This window comes from Salmo salar, chromosome ssa03 (assembly GCF_905237065.1).
Source record: "Salmo salar chromosome ssa03, Ssal_v3.1, whole genome shotgun sequence".
NCBI lineage: Eukaryota > Metazoa > Chordata > Actinopteri > Salmoniformes > Salmonidae > Salmo > Salmo salar.
In genome coordinates, this window is record NC_059444.1 from 87,075,163 (window position 1) to 87,091,426 (window position 16,264).

Below are 16,264 nucleotides of genomic sequence, written 5' to 3' on the forward strand. Positions count from 1 at the left end.
ATCCTCCCTGGAACACTTACTGATTACTACACATTACTACACATCCTCACTGGAACACTTACTGATTACTACACATTACTACACATCCTCCCTGGAACACTTACTGATTACTACACATTACTACACATCCTCCCTGGAACACTTACTGATTACTACACATTACTACACATCCTCCCTGGAACACTTACTGATTACTACACATCCTTCCTGGTACACTTACTGATTACTACATATTACTACACATCCTACCTACACACTTACTGATTACTACATGTTACTACACATCCTACCTACACACTTACTGATTACTACACATTACTGCACATCCTCACTACACACACACCGATTACTACACATTACTCCACATCCTCACTACACTCTTACTGATTACTACACATCACTACACATCCTCACTACACACTTACTGAATACTACACATCCACCCTACACATTAACTGATTACTACACGTTACAACACATCCTCACTACACACTTACTGATTACTACACATTACTACACATTAGGGTTGCACATTTTGGGGAATATTCAGAGGTGGAAACTTTCTGTGGGAATTAACAGGATTTAATGGGAATATATGGGAATCAATGGAAATATATGCAAATTAATATAATTTAAATATTTTTTGTTTGCATTGGGTATATTTACCATATCATATGGAGACAGAAACATAAACATTCTACCTTATCATAAGGAGACATAATTGCAAATGATTAAATCCTTCCAATAGAAATACAATAAACAATTTAGTTACGAATTGAACTTTAATTAAATGAGTTGACTCTTCACATGGGATGATTTCACTGAACAACAAAAGAAAGGGAATATTGAATGATCCCAATGATCCATCGCATCTCCCAAAAATGTTTTCAACATACATCTGTAAAATGATAGTTTATAGACTAAAGCTTTGGTTGTCTTCCTCTCAGGCTTCCATGTCTTCTCCCTGGACCTCCTAAATGTCCACCTCTTGAACATCAAACTCTGAGACCTCATCTTCACTGTCACTTTTCAACCTTGTTGAGGATGGCTCGTTGTCAGGTTCAAAAAGCCTCAAATTTGCCCGGATGGCCACCAATTTTTCAACCCTTGTATTGGTCAATCTGTTGCGTGCTTTGGTTTGTGTGTTCCCAAACAAGGTCCAGTTGTGCTCTGAGGTGGCTGATGTTGGTGGGATTTGGAGGATGATGGTGGCAACAGGGGAAAGAGCCTCAGATCCACAAAGTCTCCTCTACCAGGTGGCTGATGAGATATGTTGGCCCGACTACCATATTGCATCTCCATCCCAAAGCCCTTGCTTGGAAGTATACTTCGCCAGACTGCCAAGAACCTTGCCCTCATCCAGGCCAAGGTGGCGAGACACTGTAGTGATGACACCATAGGCCTTGTTGATCGCTGCACCAGACAGGATGCTCTTGCCAGCATACTTGGGGTCCAACATGTACGCTGCGGCGTGTATGAGCTTCAGGCAGAAGTCTTCACGCTTTTTGATGTATTTCAGAACTGCAGTTTCCTCTGCTTGGAGCAACAGTGAAGTGGGCAGGGCAGTACGGATTTATTCTCTTACATCTTCAAGCAGAGTCTGAACATCAGACAGGATGGCATTGTCTCCCTCAGTCCGTGCAATGGCTACTGCTATAGGTTTCAGGCTGCTTACCACTCTCTCCCAAAATGCATAATGCAGGAGGATCCTCTTGATGGGGGCTGTCCATATCGGCAGACTGTGATATGGCCATTTCTTGGAGAGACTCCTTTCCCTCCAGGAGACTATCAAACATGATGACAACACCACCCCAACGGGTATTGCTGGGCAGCTTCAATGTGGTGCTCTTATTCTTCTCACTTTGCTTGGTGAGGTAGATTGCTGCTATAACTTGATGACCCTTCACATACCTAACCACTTCCTTGGCTCTCTTGTAGAGTGTATCCATTGTTTTCAGTGCCATGATGTCCTTGAGGAGCAGATTCAATGCATGAGCAGCACAGCCAAAGGGTGTGTTGTGAGGGTAGGACTCCTCCACTTTAGAACAAGCAGCCTTCATGTTCGATGCATTGTCTGTCCCCAGTGCAAATACCTTCTGTGGTCCAAGGTCATTGATGACTGCCTTCAGCTCATCTGCAATCTAGATTCCAGTGTGTCTGTTGTCCCTTGTGTCTGTGCTCTTGTAGAATACTGGTTGAGGGGTGGAGATGATGTAGTTAATTATTCCTTGCCCACGAACATTCGACCACCCATCAGAGATGATTGCAATACAGTCTGCTTTCTCTATGATTTGCTTGACCTTCACTTGAACTCTGTTGAACTCTGCATCCAGCAAACTAGTAGATAAAGCATGTCTGGTTGGAGGGGTGTATGCTGGGCAAAGAACATTCATTAATCTCTTTCAATACACATTGCCTGTGAGCATCAGAGGTGAACCAGTTGCATACACAGCTCGAGCAAGACATTCAGCAGCATTTCTTTGACTACGTTCCTCCATTGAGTCAAAAAAGTCTGATTCCAGGAGGACCATGAGCTGTTGCTATTGATAAGGTGTCGGATTCATAGTTTTCACCTCAAATAGAAGTAGAGGGACTTTTGTCAGAGGTTGCTTGTTGTGATTGCTGAGGGAACTTTATGCCCTTGGCCAGATGATTCTGCATCTTTGTTGCATTCTTCACAGTATTTGCAAATGTGCACAACCTTTCCTTGTACATTAGCTGCAGTGAAAGTTCTCCACACATCAGATGGTGCCGTTGCATTTTCCTGTAAAGATTTTTTTTAATGAGTGAAAAAAAATATATACAATTCCATGTACAGATAAATAATTAAGCATTTAGATGAAACAACTCCTTTGTAAAATAAATGTTTTAAAATAAAAGATGTATGGAAACAGGTGAATTAACACTCCTCAGTTAGCAGGCTCAAGCAAGCTAAAACCCACATGGTAGCAAAAACTAACTAGCAGAAATTGTTCACAAGTTAGAAATGATTTAAACACACTTTGCTGTAGGCTACTATTTACTAGTTAACAAAAAATGTTGTATGTCATATAAAATATATTCACCCCACCCAGTATTGTAATCAAAACTTACCAGAAAGCATGTAGTCCTTGGCTCAGATACTGTATTAGTGTGGACTCAATAGCATCTTATTTGTGTGCAAGATCTTGAGAATCAGCTGTACATGTGATGGAAGAATGCACTGTGCATGCAGAGGGTTGCAATTCCATTGAATTGGGCATAGTTTAACCAAAATATGCCAGAAGACCTAGAATTGTCTTATGTGTATCCCACAAAAAAGGTTCACTGTTATAAGCTAACTTTTTGTTGATGAATTCAAGCAAAATTCCCCAAATTCTGGAATAATTGATTACTACACATTACTACACATCCTCCCTACACACTTACTGATTACTACACATTACTACACACTTACTGATTACTACACATTACTACACATCCTACCTACACACTTACTGATTACTACACATTACTACACATCCTCACTACACACACACTGATTACTACACATCCTCACTACACACACACTGATTATTACACATCCTCACTACACACACAATAGTACAAGTATTTGCTATATTCACATGTCTTTTTCATAACTATGTTAGGCTACACCCAGTATTCACCCAGTCAGCACACAGCTGTTGCCCTCTTGTAGGGAACACAATCAGTGGAGTTTGCATGTGTCTGATATGGTTACAGTAAAGCCTATCAGAGCATTAGACAGGTGTTGTGGTGCTGAGCGAGAGGGACTGTGCACCTCTGGGTTGGGTTGGGGTATACTACCCACTCAGTACCCCTCTAGGTGGGTACAGGCAGTGGTATCAGGGTACATATGATTTCTGTCCAGCAAGACCCCAGAGAGCGCCACTGCCCCAGGAATGTGTCCTATGTAGTGAGAGGGACCTGGGACTGAACAAACACAGCGGCTTATATTGGCCGTCACGTTTTTGAGCTCAACCTCCAAACTAGGTCAAATCAGATCAGGGGAGAGAGAGAGAGAGAGAGATTTTAATTTCCTGATTTCCTGAGGAGATTCTCCAGTGATCTGGAAACCAGTCGTTTGGTATCTCTCCTTCCAAGATGGCAATCTGTGAGGGGGAGAGAGAGATGAACTGGATTGTGGGCCAGAATATTGCACATGCAGGAAGTTGTGAAATACTGAGGTTTGTGTACGTTACATATAACACTGCAGACTCATTTACCAAACTGCTCCCCAACATAGCAGCTAAAACTCTGTCTGACTGGACACTAAATCTATTGTGAAATAAACCAACAACCCACGTAAATGGGTCAGTTATAAACCAGGGTTCATTTAGGCTCAGTGAGAATGAGAGCTGAAGCTCAGCTGCTAGCTGTGGCAGGTCAAACCCCAGATTAGTGTGTACCAGCACCAGACATCTGACCTCTCTTTAGAAGCCCTTTGTCATTCACTGGATTGTCTATAGTAGGTTTAACTCTAACCCTGTTCCTGGAGAGATACCGTCCTGTAGGTTTTAACTCCAACCCTGTTCCTGGAGAGATACACTCCAGTAGGTTTTAACTCCAACCCTGTTCCTGGAGAGGTACCGTCCTGTAGGTTTTAACTCCAGCCCTGTTCCTGGAGAGTTACAGTCCAGTAGGTTTTAACTCCAGCCCTGTTCCTGGAGAGTTACAGTCCAGTAGGTGTTAACTCCAACCCTGTTCCTGGAGAGGTACCGTCCAGTAGGTGTTATCTCCAACCCTGTTCCTGGAGAGGTACCATCCAGTAGGTTTTAACTCCAACCCTGTTCCTGGAGAGGTACCGTCCAGTAGGTGTTAACTCCAACCCTGTTCCTGGAGAGGTACCGTCCAGTAGGTGTTAACTCCAACCCTGTTCCTGGAGAGGTACCGTCCAATAGGTTTTAACTCCAACCCTGTTCCTGGAGAACTACTGTCCTGTAGGTTTATGTGTCCACCAGCCACCATAGTTGCTGGAACCGGTATGAAAAGGAAAATGTGGAAAGATCTGAGCCAGCACAGTATGGTTTGGGTTGGCCCTAAAGTGTGAAAGAGACATCTGATGTCTGAGCCAGAACAGTACGGTTTGGGTTGGCCCTAAAGTGTGAAAGAGACATCTGATGTCTGAGCCAGAACAGTACGGTTTGGGTTGGCCCTAAAGTGTGAAAGAGACATCTAATGTCTGAGCCAGCACAGTATGGTTTGGGTTGGCCCTAAAGTGTGAAAGAGACATCTGATGTCTGAGCCAGAACAGTACGGTTTGGGTTGGCCCTAAAGTGTGAAAGAGACATCTGATGTCTGAGCCAGAACAGTATGGTTTGGGTTGGCCCTAAAGTGTGAAAGAGACATCTGATGTCTGTGCCAGAACAGTTTTCTTCGGCTGGACACTGTTTATCTCCCTACCTTCCTGTGAGCCACCCAGAGGCCCCTGGTGTTGCTGTGGCCAAGTTATTTGGACTGAAAATATACAGTCAACAGAGTTAGTTTGTAATGGCTGTTCTACATGGTAGATAGTGTTACTGTTTTATTCTGGAGAGTTTCAGAGGAAACATAATGGGTTGTGAGAGTGCTGACACAGCGCCAAGCACAGCAGGGGTGAACAGTAAGCCTGAGGTGTGTGTGATTCCCCTGGATGGCCTGCTTTCCAGGCAGTACTAGGCCCTAGAAAACAGGATGTGGGCGGTGTGTCTCTCTCATCCCACGCAGACACACACACATTTCCCACACTCGCTCTGTCAGGCCTCTCCCTCTGGTTGGCTACTGTGAGACTGAGATTGGCTCATTCACTGGTTTCAAAATGTTGATGGCTATCATCGCGCTGACCTCTGACCTCTGGCGATGTATTGAACTGTTCCAGTAAATGCAGGATTTTTCTGAGATACAGAGAGGGGAGATTCTGAATTCTCCACCTAATGATGAATGTAATGCTATGTCACTTTGTTATCTCATGCATATGTAACGGCACCTCTCTTCATCCCCCATCTCCCACTCTCATGTCTCTCGGTTTCTACTGTTGCACATTGTGTGTGTGTGTGTGTGTGTGTGTGTGTGTGTGTGTGTGTGTGTGTGTGTGTGTGTGTGTGTGTGTGTGTGTGTGTGTGTGTGTGTGTGTGTGTGTGTGTGTGTGTGTGTGTGTGTGTATTTGAATGGTAAATCTATTGATAAACTGGTTAAATCAAGATGTAGCCTATACACAATAAAGGGGAATGCATATTCAATAGGAGTGAGAGCATGCATGGAGTTGAGCCTGTTTTGGCTGATTTCATGGGGCTACAGATGGCAAATAATCTGTTTCCCCTCCAATTGGGACTCATTTTATTGTACTGATAAACAACATCTGCATAGAAGTAGCTTATTTTATAAAAGTTTGTCCAGTCTATTTAACCAGTAATTACATAATTCACGGAGAGACGTGAGCGAGAGAGAGCAATTTAAGTGAATTAATAAAGTTTTGATGGCAATCACCTTTGAATCAGTTTGGAAATCAGGATGTTTTGCATAATGGTTAGCATATTATCACAAACATGGTACTAGCAGTAGTGAATTGATGTTGGCTTCAGCTGTAAGCTAGCAAGGAAAGTTAGCCTTCAAAGCTGGAAGCTACCGGTATCTTCTTGCATTGTGAAGTTTTCTAGCCTGTATGGATTTAATCATTTATAAGTAATTTAACAGTTTCTACATGCTGTGTCACATTGTTCAAGTGATGCAGTCCAGACTCCCAGTACAGGCTGAGTGGAGATCTAACATGATGCAGTCCAGACTCCCAGTACAGGCTGAGTGGAGATCTAACATGATGCAGTCCAGACTCCCAGTACAGGCTGAGTGGAGATCTAACATGATGCAGTCCAGACTCCCAGTACAGGCTGAGTGGAGATCTAACATGATGCAGTCCAGACTCCCAGTACAGGCTGAGTGGAGATCTAACATGATGCAGTCCAGACTCCCAGTACAGGCTGAGTGGAGATCTAACATGATGCAGTCCAGACTCCCAGTACAGGCTGAGTGGAGATCTAACATGATGCAGTCCAGACTCCCAGTACAGGCTGAGTGGAGATCTAACATGATGCAGTCCAGACTCCCAGTACAGGCTGAGTGGAGATCTAACATGATGCAGTCCAGACTCCCAGTACAGGCTGAGTGGAGATCTAACATGATGCAGCCCAGACTCCCAGTACAGGCTGAGTGGAGATCTAACATGATGCAGCCCAGACTCCCAGTACAGGCTGAGTGGAGATCTAACATGATGCAGCCCAGACTCCCAGTACAGGCTGAGTGGAGATCTAACATGATGCAGCCCAGACTCCCAGTACAGGCTGAGTGGAGATCTAACATGATGCAGTCCAGACTCCCAGTACAGGCTGAGTGGAGATCTAACATGATGCAGTCCAGACTCCCAGTACAGGCTGAGTGGAGATCTAACATGATGCAGTCCAGACTCCCAGCACAGGCTGAGTGGAGATCTAACATGATGCAGTCCAGACTCCCAGTACAGGCTGAGTGGAGATCTAACATGATGCAGTCCAGACTCCCAGCACAGGCTGAGTGGAGATCTAACATGATGCAGTCCAGACTCCCAGTACAGGCTGAGTGGAGCTCTAACATGATGCAGTCCAGACTCCCAGTACAGGCTGAGTGGAGATCTAACATGATGCAGTCCAGACTCCCAGTACAGGCTGAGTGGAGATCTAACATGATGCAGTCCAGACTCCCAGTACAGGCTGAGTGGAGATCTAACATGATGCAGTCCAGACTCCCAGCACAGGCTGAGTGGAGATCTAACATGATGCAGTCCAGACTCCCAGTACAGGCTGAGTGGAGATCTAACATGATGCAGTCCAGACTCCCAGTACAGGCTGAGTGGAGATCTAACATGATGCAGTCCAGACTCCCAGTACAGGCTGAGTGGAGATCTAACATGATGCAGTCCAGACTCCCAGTACAGGCTGAGTGGAGATCTAACATGATGCAGTCCAGACTCCCAGTACAGGCTGAGTGGAGATCTAACATGATGCAGTCCAGACTCCCAGTACAGGCTGAGTGGAGATCTAACATGATGCAGTCCAGACTCCCAGTACAGGCTGAGTGGAGATCTAACATGATGCAGTCCAGACTCCCAGTACAGGCTGAGTGGAGATCTAACATGATGCAGTCCAGACTCCCAGTACAGGCTGAGTGGAGCTCTAACATGATGCAGTCCAGACTCCCAGTACAGGCTGAGTGGAGATCTAACATGATGCAGTCCAGACTCCCAGTACAGGCTGAGTGGAGATCTAACATGATGCAGCCCAGACTCCCAGTACAGGCTGAGTGGAGATCTAACATGATGCAGTCCAGACTCCCAGTACAGGCTGAGTGGAGATCTAACATGATGCAGTCCAGACTCCCAGTACAGGCTGAGTGGAGATCTAACATGATGCAGCCCAGACTCCCAGTACAGGCTGAGTGGAGATCTAACATGATGCAGTCCAGACTCCCAGTACAGGCTGAGTGGAGATCTAACATGATGCAGCCCAGACTCCCAGTACAGGCTGAGTGGAGATCTAACATGATAGACAGACTTGATCCATGAGACACATTTGACAGTAGTACTTAAAGTTACAAAGAACCGTTTTTCATGTTCTAGTATGGAAAAGGTAGTGAAGTGTGGGTGTACCATGCAACACTAGAAGGGACAAGACAACAAGACAACAATTGGACCTGGGTACTCCTACTCAATATGGCTGACATGATACAGGAAAGTCCTTTCTTGGGAGCTTTGTGTCAGGAGGACAGTAAAAATGTTTCTTCACACTGGTTTCCAGGGACAGACAGATATGCACGCTTACACACACACACACACACACACACACACACACACACACACACACACACACACACACACACACACACACACACACACATGCAGACACACACACACACATGCAGACACACAGCTCTGCTGCTTCCCCTACTGAATCTGTAATGTTCGTTATATGCCAGTGGCCTGATCAGTGACAGTCAAACAACAGCAATCACAGGCAATATTTCCCCAGTATCCCGACACAGTTCCCCTCAGCAATTAGTTAAAGTGGAAGGGTTTTCCCAACCCCCCCTCTCTCTTAGGGTGTTTCCCAAATGGCAGAGTATTTCATTTGTAGTGCACCACTTTTCAGTAGGGCCCAGGTCTTTATAATGCACTATAAAGGCCATAGTGTGCCATTGGGGACACAGGCTTATATTCTGAGAAGGGAAGTGAGTGTGACATGACACTGATGTCACAACAGGAACAGACTACTCCCTCATGTGGTTGTCTGATGTGAAGCAGAGTGTTTGACCTGCGGCTTGGGCTGTGTTTCTGCTACGGCCCTGAATAGCCTGCCATGTCAATGTCTGGGGAAGAGCATAGCTATAGTATTATAGGAGGAAGGCCGTAGTTAAGGGATACCTTGGTCTCTCTCTTCTCTCTCTCTCTCGCTGTCTCTCTCTCTCTCTCTCTCTCTCTCTCTCTCTCTCTCGCTGTCTCTCTCTCTCTCTCTCTCTCTCTCTCTCTCTCTCTCTCGCTGTCTCTCTCTCTCTCTCTCTCTCTCTCTCTCTCTCTCTCTCTCGCTGTCTCTCTCTCTCTCTCTCTCTCTCTCTCTCTCTCGCTCTCTCTCTCTCTCTTTAATTCATTCTCTTTCTTGGTCTTGTGGTGTTCTTCTAACTGTCCCTACCAGTCAAGATAGGAATGCAGTGGGTGTCTGTGTATGTTGTTTCCCCTGATGCATCCACCCAGTATGACTTCACTTTCAGGATGAGGAGTTCATTTCCTGTTGTGTCTGTTCAGCACACAGCACTGCTCTGGCTTTACTCAGTGTGACGTTCACTTGGACAATCGATGGAAGATGAGGCCCATGAAATGTAACACGCCATGAAGTAAAATCTGCCCTATTGGATTAGGGTTCCTACCCGGCCTATCAGCAGCAGCAGTGTGTGTCTGTGTGTGTGTGTGTCTGTGTCTGTGTGTGTGTGTGTGTGTGTCTGTGTGTGTGTCTGTTTCTGTGTTTGTGTGTGTGTGTCTGTGTGTCTGTGCGTGCGTGTGTGTGTCTGTGCGTGTGTGTGTGTGTGTGTGTGTGTGTGTGTGTGTGTGTGTGTGTGTGTGTGTGTGTGTGTGTGTGTGTGTGTGTGTGTGTGTGTGTGTGTGTGTGTGTGTGTGTGTGTGTGTGTGTGTGTGTGTGTGTGTGTGTGTACAGTATGTAAGGTCAGGTATCAAATACATTCTTCGTCTCAAGGAGATTCTGACTGGCTGCATAAAGAAATAAAAGGCCATTCTAGTATTTATTTAGCTGTTTGTCTAACAGACATGGTCAATGTCTTAGCCTTGGCAGGTGACAGACAGACAGACAGACAGACAGACAGACAGACAGACAGACAGACAGACAGACAGACAGACAGACAGACAGACAGACAGACAGACAGGCGGTTGCCAGCGTTACCGTTGACAGGTGGACGAGGCTGAGGAAGAACCCTGGGTCATGTTCATTAGACACCAAACCGAATAGAAACGAACTGAAACAGGGAGGGACTACCTGGATTTGTCCAATCAGAAACCCTTGTCATTCTTTATGACCCCTGTAGTCTATTATTCCTGTTTAAAATGACCAGACATTCTGGGTTGGGATTCAAAGTGTTCTTCTCGTCAAGCTATTGGGTTTGACAGTTACTTTCCATATTTAAATGAAGCTTTTTAATTTTGCACTCTAATTTCTGTGTTTGTTTTCAGGTGGAATTTCAGATAAATTCAGCATTTTCCAGATCACATATATTTTGCTTTTACATGAGTATTTTCTCAGCTTTGAGAGAAGCCCCTGTGGTAGGTGTTATGAATTATTAAGGGGGGGGGTGCGTTCGGTGGGGGCATTCGTGCATGCACGCTCACACATGTGTGGTGTGGTGTGTGTGTATGTTTGTGACTCAAAAATACATAAAAACTTGTTCTTTCTGGCTGGCTGAGCTCTTTCCCGATAGATACTTGCGCTGGACCTGTATCCATAAATACACACTGTTCTCCATCCCTCCCTCCATCCCTCCCTGTTCCTGTTCCTGTTAGCCTTCCACTGAGCCCCACCGGGGTCAACCACAGCCCATGATCTTTGACCTATGAACCTCCAGCTTATGATCTCCTGGGTGTTGAGGGAGGAGAGGGGTCACCAGCGGGTGCTGTCACACCCCCATAGAGAGAGGCCCCGGGTAGAGGAACCACCTTTCTTATCGTCTGTGTTATAACAGGAAGTTGATCCATTGGGTTGGAGAGACTCAGACATGGATCATTGTTTGTTGAGGAAAGTGTCTTGTTGTCTGAACATGTATAAATGATTTGAGCTAGGCTGAGTGTCTGTGTTTCACATTGTTTCCTCTGTTACAGGGTCCAGTTGTTGTGTTGTGAATGGTGTCACCTTTGGTTAGTGCTGTATAGGCATGGCTCTCTCCTTGACTTTCAATGGCCCTGACGCACACACACACACACACACACACACACACACACACACACACACACACACACACACACACACACACACACATAGAGCTGCCCAATCATTCAGGACAGCTTCTCCTCCCTCAGTCCTTGGCCCGGGGGAAGCTAATAATAACTGTACAGGCAGTGACAGTGCTTTGAGATATGCCACGCTACTGCTACCCTGACACTGCTACCCTGACACTGCTACCCTGACACTGCTGTCCTGACACTGCTACCCTGACACTGCTGGCCTGACACTGCTGTCCTGACACTGCTGTCCTGACACTGCTGTCCTGACACTGCTGCCCTGACACTGCTACCCTGACACTGCTGGCCTGACACTGCTGTCCTGACACTGCTGTCCTGACACTGCTGTCCTGGCACTGCTGTCCTGACACTGCTGGCCTGGCACTGCTGGCCTGGCTCTGCTGTCCTGACACTGCTGGCCTGACACTGCTGGCCTGGCACTGCTGGCCTGACACTGCTGGCCTGGCACTGCTGGCACTGCTGGCCTGGCACTGCTGGCCTGACACTGCTGTCCTGGCACTGCTGGCCTGGCACTGCTGTCCTGACACTGCTGTCCTGACACTGCTGTCCTGGCACTGCTGTCCTGACACTGCTGGCCTGGCACTGCTGGCCTGGCTCTGCTGTCCTGACACTGCTGGCCTGACACTGCTGGCCTGGCACTGCTGGCCTGACACTGCTGGCCTGGCACTGCTGGCACTGCTGGCCTGACACTGCTGGCCTGGCACTGCTGGCACTGCTGGCCTGGCACTGCTGGCCTGACACTGCTGTCCTGGCACTGCTGGCCTGGCACTGCTGGCACTGCTGGCCTGGCACTGCTGACACTGCTGTCATGACACTGCTGGCCTGGCACTGCTGTCCTGGCACTGCTGGCCTGACACTGCTGTCATGACACTGCTGCCCTGACACTGCTGTCCTGACACTGCTGCCCTGACACTGCTGTCCTGACACTGCTGCCCTGACACTGCTGCCCTGACACTGCTGCCCTGACACTGCTGTCCTGACACTGCTGGCCTGGCACTGCTGTCCTGACACTGCTGGCCTGACACTGCTGCCCTGACACTGCTGCCCTGACACTGCTGTCCTGACACTGCTGCCCTGACACTGCTGTCCTGACACTGCTGCCCTGACACTGCTGTCCTGACACTGCTGCCCTGACACTGCTGTCCTGACACTGCTGCCCTGACACTGCTGCCCTGACACTGCTGTCCTGACACTGCTGCCCTGACACTGCTGCCCTGACACTGCTGTCCTGACACTGCTGCCCTGACACTGCTGCCCTGACACTGCTGCCCTGACACTGCTGTCCTGACACTGCTGGCCTGGCACTGCTGTCCTGACACTGCTGGCCTGACACTGCTGCCCTGACACTGCTGCCCTGACACTGCTGGCCTGACACTGCTGCCCTGACACTGCTGTCCTGACACTGCTGCCCTGACACTGCTGTCCTGACACTGCTGCCCTGACACTGCTGCCCTGACACTGCTGGCCTGACACTGCTGCCCTGACACTGCTGCCCTGACACTGCTGGCCTGACACTGCTGCCCTGACACTGCTGCCCTGACACTGCTGGCCTGGCACTGCTGCCCTGGGCTTGTATTTGACTTTGACTGAGCTGGTACACACATACCAGAGGATATGATCCCCCAGGGTGCAGTATAGAGCATGTCTAGTGTGAACTGGAGGAGCCACAGACCATTACAGAACCTTTGACTTCATCCTGTTTGTTGCCCTTTGTGTTGTTGGTGGTGGATGTGATGTCACACGTGAGGCGACGCGGTTTGTCCTGAACTAGGGCATCATGTCCTGGCAGGTGGAGTTATCTGTGTGACATTATTCCTTCCACATTGGAGGAGTCCAGGTAGAAGGGGGTAGGGTTGGTCTGGCTTGTTGCAGTGTTTCCTACCACATTGTATAGGCCTGGTTTCCCCCTGTCTAAAATCATTTGGCTTCAGTTGGTTTCATTTTAGGCCCTTGGTGGTGTTGTAGGGCCTTTACAACCCACTTGTAAATGAATCTGGGGAAACACTGTCTTATTGCTTCACTATGATGTGCTGTGGACTTGACTGTTCTTGGAGTGTTTGTAAACACGGTGGGGCAGTAGGCTTCCGGCAGGCTGCCCTGTACTGCTGGGAAATCTCAAGTCTTTCTCTTGGAGTGTTCTCCCCCTGACTGGCTTCTAATGTAGGCTAAGGCTTGGAAACCTTATCTTCTTCTTAGTTTTCAGTGTTTTTGCCGGTTATCGATTGTCTTACTTCCAAAACAGACCTCTCACCCTCTCCTCTAGTTATTTCCTTCTCTCTCTGTTTCTCTCTTCCTCTTTCTCCTCGTTCTTTCTCTCTAGGCTCCCAGACCCTACTCAGAGCCTTCAATCTCTTTTTGATAGGTTCGACTCATTACCCTGCCTAAGGGAACAGGTAGGCTACAGTGAGAACGATAGGGCCCAGGAAGGTGTGTTCTGTGAGTATTTTGGGATAACCCAAACCTAACCTCTCTCTCTCTCTGTCCCCACAGTGCCAGACGACCTTACCCCTGAGGAGCAGCATGAGCTGGAAAACATCCGCCGCCGCAAGCAAGAGCTGCTGGAAGACATTCAGGTACGGTGTGTGTGGGGAGGAGAAGAGAGGTGTGTTAACTTAGGGTATGTGGGACGGTAGCGTCCCACCTCGCCAACAGCCAGTGAAATTGCAGAGCGCCAAATTCAAAACAACAGAAATCTCATAATTCAAATTTCTCACACATACAAGTATTATACACCATTTTAAAGATGATCTTCTCGTTAATCCAACCACACTGTCTGATTTCAAAAATACTTTACGGCGAAAGCATAGCATTAGACTATGTTAGGACAGCACCTAGACAAGAAAAACCACACAGCCATTTTCCAAGCAAGGAGAGGCGTCACAAAAACCAGAAATACAGCAAAAATTAATCACTAACCTTTGATGATCTTCATCAGATGGCACTCATAGGACTTCATGTTACACAATACATGTATGTTTTGCTCGATAAAGTTCATATTTATATCCCAAAACCCCATTTTACATTGGCGTGTAATGTTCAGATATGTTTTGCCTCCCAAAACTTCCGGTGAATGAGCACATCAATTTACAGAAATACTCATCATAAATGTTGATAAAATATACAACTGTTATTCAAAAAATTATAGATACACTTCTCCTTAACTTTTTAAGGTATAGGGGGCAGTATTTCCGATTTTGGATGAAAAGCGTGCCCAGAGTAAACTGCCTAATACTCAAATATTTGCATATTATTGGTAGATTTGGATAGAAAACACTCTGAAGTTTCTAAAACTGTTTGAATGATGTCTGTGAGTATAACAGAACTCATATGCAGGCAAAAACCTGAGAAAAATCCAACCAGGAAGTGGGAAATCTGATGCTTGTAGTCTTTTCAAGTCATTGCCTATCTAACACACAGTGACTTAGCGTTCATTTTGCACTTCCTAAGGCTTCCACTAGATGTCAACAGTCTTTAGAACCTTGTTTCAGGCTTTTGCACTGAACAGAGAGCGAACAAGAAGGCTGGGAAGCTGGTGACTCAGAAATGACATGAGATCAGTGGCGCACGTTCACGTGATAAGGTAGCTGTGTTCCATAACGTTTTTCAAGACATTGGAATCGTCCGGTTGGAATATTGTGGAAGTTTTATGTTAAAAAGGCCCTAAAGATTGATGCTATACAACATTTGACATGTTTCTACGAACGTAAATATAACTTTTTTGACTTTTCGTCGTGAAATTTTTGGCGCGCTTCCTACATTTGGAGTAGCTTACTGAACGCGCAAACAACAAGGAGGTATTTGGACATAAATTATGGACTTTATCGAACAAAACAACATTTATTGTGGACCTGGGATTCCTGGAAGTGCCTTCTGATGAAGATCATCAAAGGTAAGTGAATATTTATAACGATATTTATGATTTTAGATGACTCCAAAATGGCGGGTATCTGTATTGCCTGATGTATGTTTCTGAGCGCCGTACTCAGATTATTGCAAAGTGTGCTTTCCCCGTGAAGCTTTTTTGAAATCTGTCACAGCGGTTGCATTAAGGAGATGCTTATCTATAATTCTTTGAATAACAGTTTAATATTTTATCAACGTTTATGATGAGTATTTTTGTAAATTGTTGTGCTGATTCACCGGCAGTTTTGGAGGCAAAATATTTTCTGAACATCACGCGCCAATGTAAAATATATATTTTTTAATATAAATATTAACTTTATCGAGCAAAACATACATGTATTGTGTAACATTGAGTCCTAGGAGTGTCATCTGATGAAGATCGTCAAAGGTTAGTGATTCATTTTAGCTGTATTTCTGGTTTTTGTGACCCCTCTCCTGCTTGGAAAATGGCTGTGTGGTTTTTCTTGTGTTGGCACTGTCTTAACATAATCTAACTTTATGCTTTCGCCGTAAAGCCTTTTTGAAATCGGAGAATGTGGTTGGATTAAGGAGAGGTGTATCTTTAAAATGGTGTAAAATAGTTGAATGTTTGAGAAATTTGAATTATGACATTTTGTTGTTATGAATTTGCCGCCCTGATATTTCACTGGATGTGTCCCGCAGGTGGGACGGTAGCGTCCCACCTCCATAGAGCAGAGGTCGACCGATTATTCGAGGACCCAATAAAGCCGATACCGATTAATCAGCAGATTTTTATTTTATTTATTTGTAATAATGACAATTACAACAATACTGAATTACTACTTATTTTAACTTAATGTAATACATCAATAAAATCAA

At 46.1% G+C, this 16,264-nt stretch overlaps 1 protein-coding gene across 1 annotated transcript in view; it reads left to right on the top strand.

Annotated features, from left to right (window-relative positions):
* Window positions 1–16,264, top strand: part of cyh1 (Cytohesin-1) — a gene marked incomplete at its 3' end in the record, with an annotated part of 54,176 nt that overhangs the window by 22,234 nt on the left and 15,678 nt on the right. Inside the window, 1 exon segment of the mRNA NM_001141186.1 lies at window positions 14,012–14,094. Within this exon segment, the coding sequence (NP_001134658.1) occupies window positions 14,012–14,094 (83 nt within the window).